General features: G+C 44.2%; 1 protein-coding gene across 6 annotated transcripts in view; it reads right to left on the bottom strand.

Moving 5' to 3' along the window:
- Positions 1-13400, bottom strand: part of l1cama (L1 cell adhesion molecule, paralog a) — a 45360-nt gene that overhangs the window by 15960 nt on the left and 16000 nt on the right. For 5 of the 6 annotated variants that reach the window (XM_025058965.1, XM_025058967.1, XM_025058968.1 and 2 more), the window contains 2 exons: positions 4113-4468; positions 2948-2962 (listed from right to left, as the gene is read on the bottom strand). In XM_025058965.1, the coding sequence (XP_024914733.1) occupies positions 2948-2962; positions 4113-4236 (139 nt within the window). In that variant the 5' untranslated portion in view covers positions 4237-4468. The remainder of the gene's footprint in view (positions 1-2947; positions 2963-4112; positions 4469-13400) is intronic. The other variant, XM_008318136.3, reaches the window with a different exon arrangement.

Raw genomic sequence — 13400 nt, 5'->3', positions numbered from 1 at the left:
AAAAAATTTTGTTGAGACAAAAACCATTTAAGTATGCCAAAGTGAATAGTGCTGTATATTTAATAATATTGCGGACTCAGGAAATTGTTGTAGAGTATTTGTTATGTTCCATGTATCCAGACATGCTCCTCAATGCCAGGGAAATGACTGGTGCAAGAACTGGACTGAAAATAACTAGCTATAAATGAGCAGCCGATGATTAAAGATCAGCTTTGTAACTAGTTGATGAGTGAAGATATTTTACTACAGACCACATGTGAATTCTAAAACCAATCATTTTAAGGCTATTAAACTAAAAAAATCAAGGTGGTTCAAGACAGGTGCATATATCCATATGACTGCTGGGGGTCGGGGGGGCAACAAATTAACTGCAGACGCTATGACTCACTGTCATAGTTTAACAGCAGGCAATGAATATATTCAGTCAATATCACTTAAAAAGTATCCCTGGAGACAAAGATGAAATGTGGGCAGCAGAAAAGAGTGCAAGAAGACAGCGGGCAGAGAAGATGAGGTGAGATGAGAGGAAATTGATAGAGCATAATGTAAGAGGGAGCGCTCATGTAAAAGAGATAGACAGTACAAGACTGAATGATTGAAAGATGGAGGGAAAAATGTCTGTGGAGAAATAAAGGGTGGATTTAGGGTTATAATAAAAAAAAAAAGTAAGATTTGTTTTATGTCTGTCACCAGTGTCCTTGAGATGAGGCAGTTCTCCAGTAACAGACGTATCACCACAGCACACTGGCACACAAAGTCATACGTTAGCATGTCTGTGTTGCATTTTCATGAACTGCATTTAAATAGTGAATATAAAGGTTGTCTGCTGTGATCAGGAGCTCAGTCAGACGTGTCTGAAATAATCACAGTATTATAAATTTAAATGTGTTACAGGATCTTGAGGTAAGAGTTTGACTCAGATGCTGAACTAGAATCATACGAAAAAAATGTTTTTTTGATTTTGTTTGTAGTCAGACCTGAGAATTTGGAATAACTAAATACTGTAGCTGTAGCTTTAAATTTTGGACTCCACCAACTTTCATAACCGGGGGCTGTAAAACCAGGTCCCAGCTGGTTACTCTTTGGTACAGTCTTTAATTTGACTGGGGGAGAATGGGACAGAGCTGCAGATAGAGATGAATTTACATTATGTAGGTAAATGGGAAAAGGTGGGGGGGGGGGGGGTGGGGGGGATGTGGGGAATGGGGGGAGAAAAAGGATGGAAGAGGATAGAAGAGAGAGAAAGAGAGAGAGGCTTCAGGAAATTAGAGCAGAGTGAGAAGGAGATAGGAGGAGGAAAACAAACAGGATTCAAAGAGAGACAGATTGGGTGAGTGGAGGAATTTAATGAAGGAATTCCCAGTGATGGAGAGAAGAGGTTTATTTCTACAGTTGATCAAATTGAAGTTTAGGCCATTGGTACTGCTGCATTATTGGTAGAGGAGGAGACGGGGAGAGGAGGAGAGGAGAGCAACGGCTTAGAGTTTAAACTCCTCTTTATTTACCCCAGGGCTCTGATCTGACAGGGCTCTGCTGCCTTTTTACAAACAACATTTCCTCATCATTCCTTTATTCTGCCAGGATGTAGGGATTTCACCTACTGGGAGTCGCTGAACTAAACCCACCCACGTGAAGAAAGAATAGAAAGAAAGAAATAGGTCTGTGATAAAAGGCTGGTTCACTCCCTGGCAAAGCATTTTCAGCAGCTCCAATTATTCATAATCACCAATTGTGGGATTATTATATTATAATTACTGTAATTGAAAACATGTTAATACTGCAAGACATTCAGGGGTGAGTAAAAAAAAGGTTTCTAGAAGATTCATTTATGAAAATAACAGAGGGATCTCTCCACTGATCCTCATTTACTGAGTCAGAACTCTCCTGCCACAGGAGTTTCCATCATTTGGTCAAAGATTTTCATTCAACTCCAGCTCAAGCCGAGGACTGAGGTCTGTGTCGAAGCACGTTAATGTTTTTAAAATAGGACAAAATATATATTTATATCACTTTAAGCCAGAGTTTCACCCTCACGATCCATACGTGGTGTAACTGAAGTCTCGTTACAGCCTGGTTGAAGGTGTACGCCTCCACCGTCAGCAGAAGCTCTGTGCTACAGTTATAGATGACGTGGGTTATTGGTCCTGACCTGGTCCTTATATTTACATTTATAACTGAGTAATAATGACATTTTAATCATTATGTTTCCTTTAATGTTTCGCCCAGTCTAGAGCAACAGATTTATATCACTGATCAACCGTGTCGTACCAGCAACTTTACTAACAGACCAGATCATCCCAGCAGCTGTAGCTAATCCAGAATGGAAAGCATGTGTGTGTGTTGTTGACAGGCATGACCTGGACTTGACCTGACTTTGGACGACATGATTGGAGGACATGTAAAGTATGACATGTTACAGGAAGCGGGGTTCATAGAACGTTCAGGAAGTTCATTGTCCAAACATGTTTATCTATGATGGAAAACATCAGTGATGTCGTCTGTTGCTTCCTGTCCGTTCTCCCAGTGTCGTTGAGGAGTGTTTCGACATTGACTTCAGTGTCTGATGCTGTTGACTGAAAAAGAATGTAATCTTTCTCTAAGGAAGAATTACATTTGAAGAACTAAAGTGAACATATCGTGAATGACAAAAAAAAAAGCCAAAAAAAAAACGAAAACAATAACATTAAGAGGTTTGAACTGCAAAGACGAGAGAAACTAAAGGTTGGAGCCGATTGGTTCACACACAATCACTCATGCAAGAAACAACACATCCGGACATACGAGGGCAAGAAATGGCGGATGTTCATTAAAATCCAAAGAGCAAGAAGAGTTTTAGTGCATGCTGAGTGGAAATAACCTCTGTGGTGTAATGAAAGTGTTCACAACACGAGCCATGCCAGCTTCTGCATTTAGAAAGACAGACATCGATAAAGTTAAAAGCACTTACGATCACTTATGTGGTCTGTTAGTCCACGGTGGTTGGCAGAAAGAGGGCATTGAGGGAAAATGTTTTAGTTACAGCAAAGGAGGGAAAAAAAAAAAACGTCAGGGAGAGTTATTAAATTTATAGAGAGGCCAAAACAGAAGGACACGGAGCAGCTGTGATGCACTGATGGTCAAAGAAATGATGCTGCTTCTAACGGAGCAGATCATTTACCCTGGTCTTTTTAACACTTCTCCTTCATCGATCCTGACCTGAACCTCACTGACGCTCATTGACATGACTGACGCCTGCTAATTGAAAGGCAAGGGACACCTTGACCTTTCACATCTTTGACCTCCCCCTTTTTCTTCCTCCTCCTCCTCATCATCATCCTGTCTTCATCCTTCTTGGACCTCATGCTTTGTGTCACCTGGTCCTACAGGGACGAGTTTACTGGATTTCATCAGCACTTACGGAAAGGACTGCGCTCATGTGTGTGTGCGTGTGTGTGTGCTCTTGTTGTTGTCTGTATCTGCTGCAGAGTGTGGGTGGGTGGTGAAGGACTTTGACTCATTGTGAGCAGTCAAAAGATTGAGCAACAAAAGCAGCAGTGAAGCAATCTTCAGTGTGTGTGTGTGTGTGTGTGTGTGTGTGTTTCTCTCTTCATTGGAACACAGTGGGCAGGCCAGCAGCAGAGCAGATGAAGATCAATTTCCCTGCAGGGCCACAAGCTCAGCTGTATTTCTAACGCTCACATATTGCCTTGTGGAGGAGAGAAAAAAAAACGAAGCTGAAAAAACTAGTGGCTGGATTTTTATTCTATAGCTGAAACGTTGATTAAATTACTCCACAATCAGATTCTGGTTTGCACCAAGGAAACCAGATCAATACACAGACTGATCAATGCAGTATGAGGGGATCAATTACTGAGTAATTAGAAACACCACAGGCTCACGGACGAGTACTCAGCACCGAGGCTTCAGTGTACTGTAGTACATTTAGGGGGGGGACGAGGATTCTTTTAAGCTTAATGAAAGACAAAGATGTTCATTTTGCTCATTTGAACTAATTAATCCTGATGAGCGGTCATTATTAGTCTGCTCCGATGAATTAGCACGACACATGGATCCTGAACCTCACTCTGAGCCCATTGTCATGAATGAATACAGTGTCGGTGGCTTATACTCACAGTTGGAGGGTATGTGTATGGCTGCCGGGCTGGGCTGGGCAACAAGGGCCAGGAGGAGGAGGGGCAAGAGGTGAGAGGAGCACCGCCCCCTACTGCCAGCCTGCTGTCGCTGTGTGTGAGGCATTGCTCACTGTCCCATCAAAGTCCCACCTGCTCACAAGCACACAGAGGGACGACCTCGCACACTCCTGCCGAGCTGAGTGTGAGGCTATGTGTGGCTAACAGGAGGCCTCAGATTTGCCTCGTACGTCTTTGGTCCCTCGGTTCCTCTCTCTCTCTCTCTCTCTCGCTCTCGTTTTCCTCCACTGTCTTCTTCTTCTTCAACGACGGTCCACGCCCTCCTGCTGTTCTTCTCTCTGTAAAAGATAAAAGAAGAAAAAAAAGGAGGGGAGGCCAGGGATGGACAGGAGGAGGGGAGGGAGAGAGGGGCCATGTGTCAGAACGGGAGAAAAATTATCCCACACCATGTGGTCAGACCTGAACACAGATCGAAACATCGGACACAAATGAGAGGCAGCGACATGCAGATATCCTAACAAGAACACTGGGAAGGCATGTCAGTGAGGAGCAAAAAAACAACAACTCCATTTGGTTAATTACATGAGCAGTGGCCCATATGGACCAACCACAACTGCCAGAGCCCAGATGGGCTGTGGACAGACAAAGCAGACTGATGAAGTGTCAAATCAGATGACAAAGATACACAAGACAGACACCTATACAGGGGATAATTGAGTGAAATGCTCAGAACTACGTGTGTGTGTGTGTGTGTGTGTGTGTGTTACAAACTGAACACTTCGTACTCATGCTCACTCGACAGCACTGCGATAAAAGTGTGATAGAGATGATATCGGTGTTGGTGAAGGAGGCCAACCTCCCCTGCTACGAGTCTGTCCGTTCTCTATCTGTTGTCTTGGAGCTGTTCCCGACCGCCACACGCAGTCTGTGGAACCACGTGGCGCTGCCCACTGATTGTTTGCGCTTCTCAGTATCACACACAAAGACATGTTTCAGTACGCCGTGATTAAGACGCACACGGTTCATCTGGGACAAAAGGAACAACAGAGAGAGAGGACGTGGACGTGATCTGCTGTGAGAGGACGGGGACTGAAAGAACTTCCAGAAGTTCCACCCACCCGTTTTACTGGAAGTAACGTGTCAGTTTTTGTTTTACAGATCAACATGTTCTGACGACATATATAATCCAACACATCTGCTGGTTATAAAAACAGCCTTCAAACAGTGATCTGTTTTTGTTTTGTTTTTTTGGCTATTTCACAACTACAACAAGACCTCGTCCACTACTTGGAGTTGTAGATTTGTATCTGTTCATTCTTACAACAATATTTTGACATTTACTGAAGCCTTTTTCTTAAGACTTAAATTAGACGGAATTAAGGACCAAACAAGTGCTAAGCTGTTAATAAGGTAATTTAAACAAACAGCACCCAGATTAAATGAGCCATTACACTCACTCATTTGCCCCCTCAGAAGACTGGCATAACAAGCACACACGGCGAGGGTGGTGAGGAGTAAATAGGGAGGAGGGTTTCTGGGAACAGAAAATTGAGTTTGAGGAGGAGAACGGGGGACAGAGAGAGGAGGGGCGAGCATGGAGAGGAGCCAAGAAAAATTGGGATGAAGTGGGAGGAGTGGAGGGATGTGAAAGGAGGAGGAAGAGAAGGAGGAGGAGGCATGACAAAGGATGACAGGTGTGACGCTAATCCTATCCACACACACACACACACACACACACAGAGGCAGCCTCTTCTGATCAATGAGCATTATTTGTCTGTCTTCTTCCTTTGTCCTTAACCTGTGCACCTCCTCCTCCTCCTCCTGGTTTTCTATCAGACCACCGCTCCTTCAGCGGTTGTTCACCGAGGGTCGATCACGGTGATCCCATCTGAAACCAGACTAACTACAAATACCTTTGGATGGATGGAGCAGGGCTCATCGGGGTATTAGTGCCGGTGTTAATGTGATCAAAGTTGGGACCTTGTTCTCCTCAAAGAAAGCGGTGGTGGAGGAGGAGTGAGTGGAGGAAAAGGGGAAACTGATTAGCAACGCATCAGACCATGTTTGGTCATGGAAACAGCTTTCATTTACCAAGGACTTTAGGAACAAACGTCAGAATTTAGTCACACACAAAGAATAGACTATGTATAAGAAGTGGACCCAACAACCAGGTGTTGAACTCTGGCAGAAGCACAATTTGATCCTTTGCTTTATAAAGGAGGAGGTCTATGGGAAGTCAAGGCCATTTCATTTGGAACGTCACGCAGCCTTTTGACAGAATGTTGTCCTGCGTTCACTGATCTGTTCCACTTGATGATTAACTTTTATTAAAGAATCCACAAATGTGATGTAAGAGGAGACTTCAAGTTTGTGTGGCAGCCTGAACCACTGGTTCATGTCAATCCTGTGACATCAGATGTCCGACGTTTTATTTTACATTTACACAAAAATATAGATAGATAGATTTTTTTTTACTGCTTCATGTATCCATGAAATGGGGATTGTAGTCAATGCAGAATAACATAGATGGTGGGCACACAGACACACAGTAAGTTTGCTCTGACAGGAGACCAGCCAGACCAAATGGCATGGTACAATGGGCTTTAGTGTGGAGGCTGACTGTGCCACAGAATCTCCCAGTCTGAGTGGGAGCAGTAAAGGGGGAACACTGTGATGGGTGGGCAGGGCTAAGAGGGAGACACTGGGTTGGAGGGAGGCTGGGAGGGAGAGTGTGTGTGTGAGAGAGAAAGAGAACACAGGCACAGAAGGCTGACCTGAAACCGGGCGAGTCCAGCCAACCGACCGAACATGCTGACAACGCAGACTGACACGACTGGGGAAACACTAACTCAAATCCACTCAGACACACAGGGCCTCCCGCCTGGTGGCCGCTCCATTATCCTTAGTGTCAGGTGATCACGGTGAACACCGAGGCCGACGCCTGATTTCACTTCTTCAGGGTGTTTCTGCTGTGCAGCTGTCAGCGATCCAATCCCAGCACGGTTACCTGCTCCACCGGCCGGAGTCAGAGGTCACGTCTGTGACGGCTGCTTACAGCTGCGCTGCCGTGACCTGCCGCTGTGTTCCTGAGTGCTTCTAAAGCTTTTATCACCACTGCGATGTCAGCGGGCTCCATCAGAAGGTGGTCAATCACAGGAAAATTACATCGTACTGACGTTCTGTGTGTTGTGTCTTCAATATGAGGCTAAAGCTAAAACCAGACGACTGATTCTTTACTCTGCTCCTCAATTATTCAGGGAATTGTTGTTTTGGGGCAGTTTGCGACCCAAAACATCTCAGACATGTACAGTTTATATTATGCTGTTAGAATTCTTCCATGAGCAGAGATTAATTGCTGCAGCAGCGTCGTGATGTGCCACGGAAGCCATTAGATCGAAAATTGCAGCCTCCTCCGCAGAATAACCGGCATTAGGTTGACATGTTGGGTGTTGCCAAGCAATTCCTGTGTGAGAGATGGCGTGTGTGTGTGTGTGTGTGTGTGTGTGTGCGTGTGTGTTTCTAATTCTATCATGCTCACCAACGACCCACAAGACAAACACTTTTACTTTGCATTCTGCTGCAGCAGAATCCAAGTGCAGCCTGGGAAGTTTTGATCAGATGTACTGCTCCACTGTGTGTGTGTGTGTATGTGTGTGTGTGTGTGTGTGTGAGATGCATGTTTAAACATTTGTGTGTGTGTGTATCTTGTCATGCCTTGCTTTGAAATATTTACTACCCCCCGCTGTGAGGATGTGTATGGGTGAGGCTGGGAGACAGAAGAAGAAGGGGAGGTAAAATAAACGAATACACGCCCTGCCCCTCCACCTTCACCTCCGCCTCCACCCTCTTCATCCTCCTCATCCTCCTTCAAGCTTCGTCTGTCTGCAGTAACGTCAGACTCAAATGAGACAGATAAAGGGAAAGGGACGGCAATTTTGACGTAAAGAAGGACGAGGGCAGTGAGGGATTATGAGGGTCAATGGATAGTGAATGGGAGGGGGGTCGGAGGGGTAAGGTGGTGCAGGTGGGGGGTAGATGATGAGGCACCCCGTAGAGTAAATTATTCATGAGTGCTCTTCCTGTCGGCACAATTTGCCCTAAATTCACCCAAATTCATAATTCATCTGCTCCCCCGGTGACACACAGGGTGTGGTCTCAGACCGGCGGTGTCCGTCTCTACCTGCTGTCTTGGTGTGTCTGTCTGACTCCCCCCCTTTGCCCCCCGCCCCCTTCACCCTCATCTTCTCTCTGGCAGAGTCATACTTAATGCATGAGCCTGTTGCAGTGAGACGGGACTTGCCGCCACTTTGTCGCTGCAGATGAAGAATACCTCACATCCTGTAGAGGAGCGTGTTTCTCCACTGCTTCATTATTCACTGTTTCCTCCACAGCTCTTTCCTCATACATTTCACTGTAACAATTTACCCTTGGGTATCAAGGAGGTATTTCTGATTCAGATTAATGTTGAGGAAAAATAATCCAGTCCAGATGGTGTTGTTCTAAAACACTCCAGATACGCTCCAGCTTATTAGGAATTACTGAGAAGTAACTGCAACATAAACTCCTAGGTAACGAGCAACCACTTTGCAGGACCATGCCTGGCTCAATAACCATAAAGAAGGTATAAAACGGGGCATTTACAGAGATTGGTTTTGACCACTGTTGACCAGTGTTTGACAACGTTTCCACAGTCCTTCTGTGGAGTTTCAGGCCAGGAGAACTGTTTTTATGGTAATCAACAATAAGATCCCAACAAGAAAATTATCAGTATTCAGTATTTAGTATGAGACATTAAGTACTGCTACTGCTATCACAGACAGTGACCTAAGTCGGCATCGCTCACTCCAACTTTAAATTTCACCCCTGATCTTAAGACGGTGACATCATGTGGTTGTCTAGTAAGATCTAGCAAAATCTACTTATTGTAACTAATTTACTGCCCCGTCCTGTCTTTCATCTCCTTATAGTCCATATGGTCGATTGGTCAAATATGACCTCGCTGCAAGTCAAAGCAGAGAGAGTAAAGAGCCACGTGTGGCTGAGGAGCCATATGTTGTGAACCCCAGGTGCAGAAGTATCCATTCAAACATTTGCATTTTCTAATAAATCCCCATTACCATTCTTATTCTAACAGTGGGATTTGTCCTTTAATCCATTTCTTTTCTCCGTGCTGAGTCCATGTTTCAGCCAATTCTAAAAGCTCTCCTCCGTGATCACCTTTCAGACTTCCTTTCTAGTCTGAGGCTCGCCTCTCCTTCTACATATTCTGTGCCTTTTTTCCCCCCAATTTAATAAACTGCTGTGGTAGCACTCTAGCTCAGTCAATAGGCAGCGTGCACCATTAATCCAATATTCACAACTTTAATGGAGAAAGAGCTTTTCAGCACAGTTGGAGACCAATACCTCCCACGTCTGTAACCTACGTTTAAAAGGCAAACTTCACTGACTTTGAAGACTGATGATCTGTGTTCAAATCCAAGTGGAAATTTACCTGTAGAAAAAAAAAAAACCAGACGGAGCTACAGCTTATCTGGGATCAGTGCAACAGGACAGCACATTTGTCAATACGGCTATTACCATAAACTGGTGTTGCACAGTACTATTCCCTCCGGAGTCGAACGCGTGTCGTATTTTTACTCTTTGAAGGACCACACCTCACACCAACCCCCTCGTGTTTTTCCAGGGTCGGAGGTTAATACCAGAGTGACACAAAGCTGAGGAAAATAAAGGTTGTCAGGAGTCATGAGGGCAAACGTCCACCCACTCGTTCCATCCTGGTTACCATGACAACGGGATCTCTACGTTGCTTCCCCCCGTGTTGTACATACAAATCCACTTGTTCACACAAACACACACTTACAGTTTGGGGGTGTTGCTTATGTGTGTCCACGTACACACACACACATGTCCAGGCATAACCACACACGTTTGACTCATAGATACGATGCCTTCCCCTTACCCTGACCTTCACCATGAAACGACCAATCCCAAACCTTCATTCTAGATCCACTCCTCTCACTGAGATTAACAATTCAAAGATAATCAATTCAGTCCAATACTGTCAATGATTTAAATGTCCAAATTCCAATAGTTTTTAATGATGGAACCGGCAAACCAGTGACCTTGTTGTGACAGGGCAGTGGTTCCCAAAGTAGGGGGCGGGGACGCAGAAAGGCAAACTGATGTCAATTTGTCTATTTTCTTTTTTTCAAACTGGTCAAACTGAATATATTTGTCATTTATTTCCTCTACAGTTTTGTAAAATAAAGTTCAGTAGCTGCCATCGTGTTGACTTGGCATAACATTTACTGTTGTAAGGTGATATCACTAAACATTTGATCACCAATATACTGCATGCACACTGCAAAGTACTGGAAAACTCCGCATAAAACAGAAGGAGATTTTCATTGGAGAAAGCGTTAAAGATTCATGAAGTTACATCATTTACTGACTTACACAACAGAGATTTTAAAATCAAACGCAGGAATCAAATCTCCAACCTTCTGGTCCTTTTTTTCTTTCTTTTTTTCTCTACATCAATAAACGCATCCACTGTCATCCCTCTGACTGTCAAGACTGCAAAGGACGCCACCTATGGTGGGATTTATTTATTGATGTTTTGCCCCTTAAGACACAATGAGAATGGGAGAATAAAAGAAAGTGTAAATAATTCAAGCAGAGAGAGAGGAATCATTGAGACATCCATGAGAGCTGGAGAAGAGGATGAAGTCAAGACATCGCATAGGATTAATATATATATGATGATATATATATATATATATATAAAGAAGTTCACCCAAGTTGAAAAAGTAGGTTGAAGAGAACGCTCTGGTTTTGGGCTCTCCGACGATCACAGAGAGCCGTGTTAGGCTAATGTGATAGTGTATCAGATTCCCCGACTGTGAGTGTGTTTATGCACCAATCCATATGTGTATCAGCAGAGATCACGGTGTGTGTCAGCAGGTCAGCTAATCTCTCTAGTCGACTAATGGAGCCAGTCTTCTCAGACTGAGTGCTGCCTTCAGGACCTCCGTGCCGTTAGCATGTTAGTCTCCGCCGCCGCCACCGCTGCTCACTAAGATAAACAACCGATAAGACCGACTGCTTTCATCCTGCCTGTCGTTCGCTGCGTCACTACCAGGAAATGGAGATGGATGTTATCGATACGCAGAGAGACATAAAACAGAGCAGAGCTGAGTGGAAAGTTAGTTTGGATAGAATCATGATGCGTTCAAGGGTTTTAAATATATCTACGTACACATGGTTCCCATATATGGGCAGCATGTAACATTGATTTTTTTTTCCTTCAACCTTTAAATAAAAGTGTAAAACGGAGGATTTAAAAGTTGAAATTCCTCCCCACGTCTGACATGACACAATGAGGCTACATCCACACAACTGTCTGACGCTGAAGCCCTGGAAACAGACATAATTAACAACACAGATTGCACTGTTTGGGGCAAAAAAAAAAAAAAGGTCTGAGGATGTGTTTCATTTTATGTAGCTTCATTTTATTTATTATTTCTTTTCATTTCAAATTGGACAAAGAGCTTCATTTTATTTATTTATTTTTATCTATTTCTTTTCATTTCAAATTGGACAAAAGGAATAGATGAAAAAATTAAAAAACTAGTGCACCTTTCCTACTGTGGGGCAAATAGAGGATATATAGCAGTTGAATTTTTCATTCTGCCCCACGCCCCCCACTTTAGGAACCGCTGGCGTGACAAATGCTTTTGTTTAATTGGGAATTTAACTGATTGAGATTAAACAAGTCCTAAGGAGATTTCTAGAAAATGTTCCCACATTCAAAATTCTTACATAAGACTGTTGGAACATTGGTCCAAGGGTCTGAGAGAAGAGAACGCTTGGATTGGTGTCTGTTTATTGCCTGTTGAAAAAAAAATTGTTGTCCAGCCATTAATAATTTAACCATTTAAAGTCAGAATCAGAACAAACCTGATCTGTTTGTCGGGCCTGGCTGTGGCCACGCCCACCGTCTAAAATCAGTGATAAAACTGGAAGGAAACCTGGTCATAATAATTAAGCAGTAAATGAATTAAAGCCTCGTTATAATCCACCAATCTCCTCTCTGCTAAAAGTCCACACACATCACCATAACCTGATTCTAGCTGCATCCTGCCTGTGGGTGGCGTCTTCTTCATTAGCGGCAGCAGCATCAGTCAGATTCTGCTCCTGCAGCTCAGTCTGCTAATTACAGACACGCCCTGGGTGTCAGGCAGAAGACGTAAGACGCTGCGCACCAGGCACATCCTCTCAGGCACATTGTTATGCTCTCACCGCGCCATGATGCACACGTGCAGTGACGGTGAAGATGATGGTGACGGGATGGTTTAGTGTCGGTGCTGTCGATAGTTGATGGTGTTCACCGGTGTAACGAGGCGTCATCATGACATGAAGAAATGATGTGGAAGAGCTAATGGCGGTGACCTTCTCCGTTTTTTTTCCATCCCTGTAACCATTTAATCCCCTCGCTCAATCCTATACAGTCTTTATCTTCTGAAGTCTCTCTCCCTCTCTCTCTCTCTCTCCCTCTCTCTCTCTCTCTTTTCCTTCCGTTTCATTACCGTTAAGAAGATTGGACGTCATTCTTGTGCATGACCTTCACTGTCACGTTTTTCTCCTCTAGTTTTGTGTCAACATCTGCTGTTTAGTGGAGAAAAAAAAAACAATAAAGATCGGCCAACAAATGTGTGAAGCATCCAATCAATCTGTAGAGAAGAAAATTACAGCGAGAACAGATGAGTGTAGAGGGAATTGTGTCTGTGAGTGTGTGCGTGTATGTGTGTGTATGTGTGTGTGTGTGTGTGCTGTTATTGCCTTTGGGGACCAAACTGGAGCCAGACAGGCCAGTAAAAAGAAAAAAGCTGACACCAGTATCCGTGAGAGTTGGTTCTAAAAACCAGATGAAGCAGCTTAAAGCTGTTGAGATGAGAAACCGGCTCCAACCACACGACAATACGGAACGACAACAGAGAGGAACCAAGCCAGTGAAGCAGGAGGTGACATATCCAGAGCGCGGGGTCGTGTGTAACGGCATAAAAGACGTGCATTTACATGTGTTTATGGTCACGTCTCCGTACGGCGCCCGCTCTGACTCATGTCGTCCATGCATACATTCAGCCGACAGCGGCTGAAGAGACAGCTTTATGAGCAGGACTTATCTGCTGAGCCTCTGCAGTGAACGGCAGCATATGTGTGCACTGCTGCGCATGTTTATGTAGCATCAAGTGAAAAGTGCAGGCAGGG

This window comes from Cynoglossus semilaevis, chromosome 10, assembly GCF_000523025.1.
Source record: "Cynoglossus semilaevis isolate Cse_v1.0 chromosome 10, Cse_v1.0, whole genome shotgun sequence".
In the NCBI taxonomy this organism is placed as follows: Eukaryota; Metazoa; Chordata; class Actinopteri; order Pleuronectiformes; family Cynoglossidae; genus Cynoglossus; species Cynoglossus semilaevis.
This window is presented reverse-complemented; position numbering and strand designations above follow the sequence as displayed.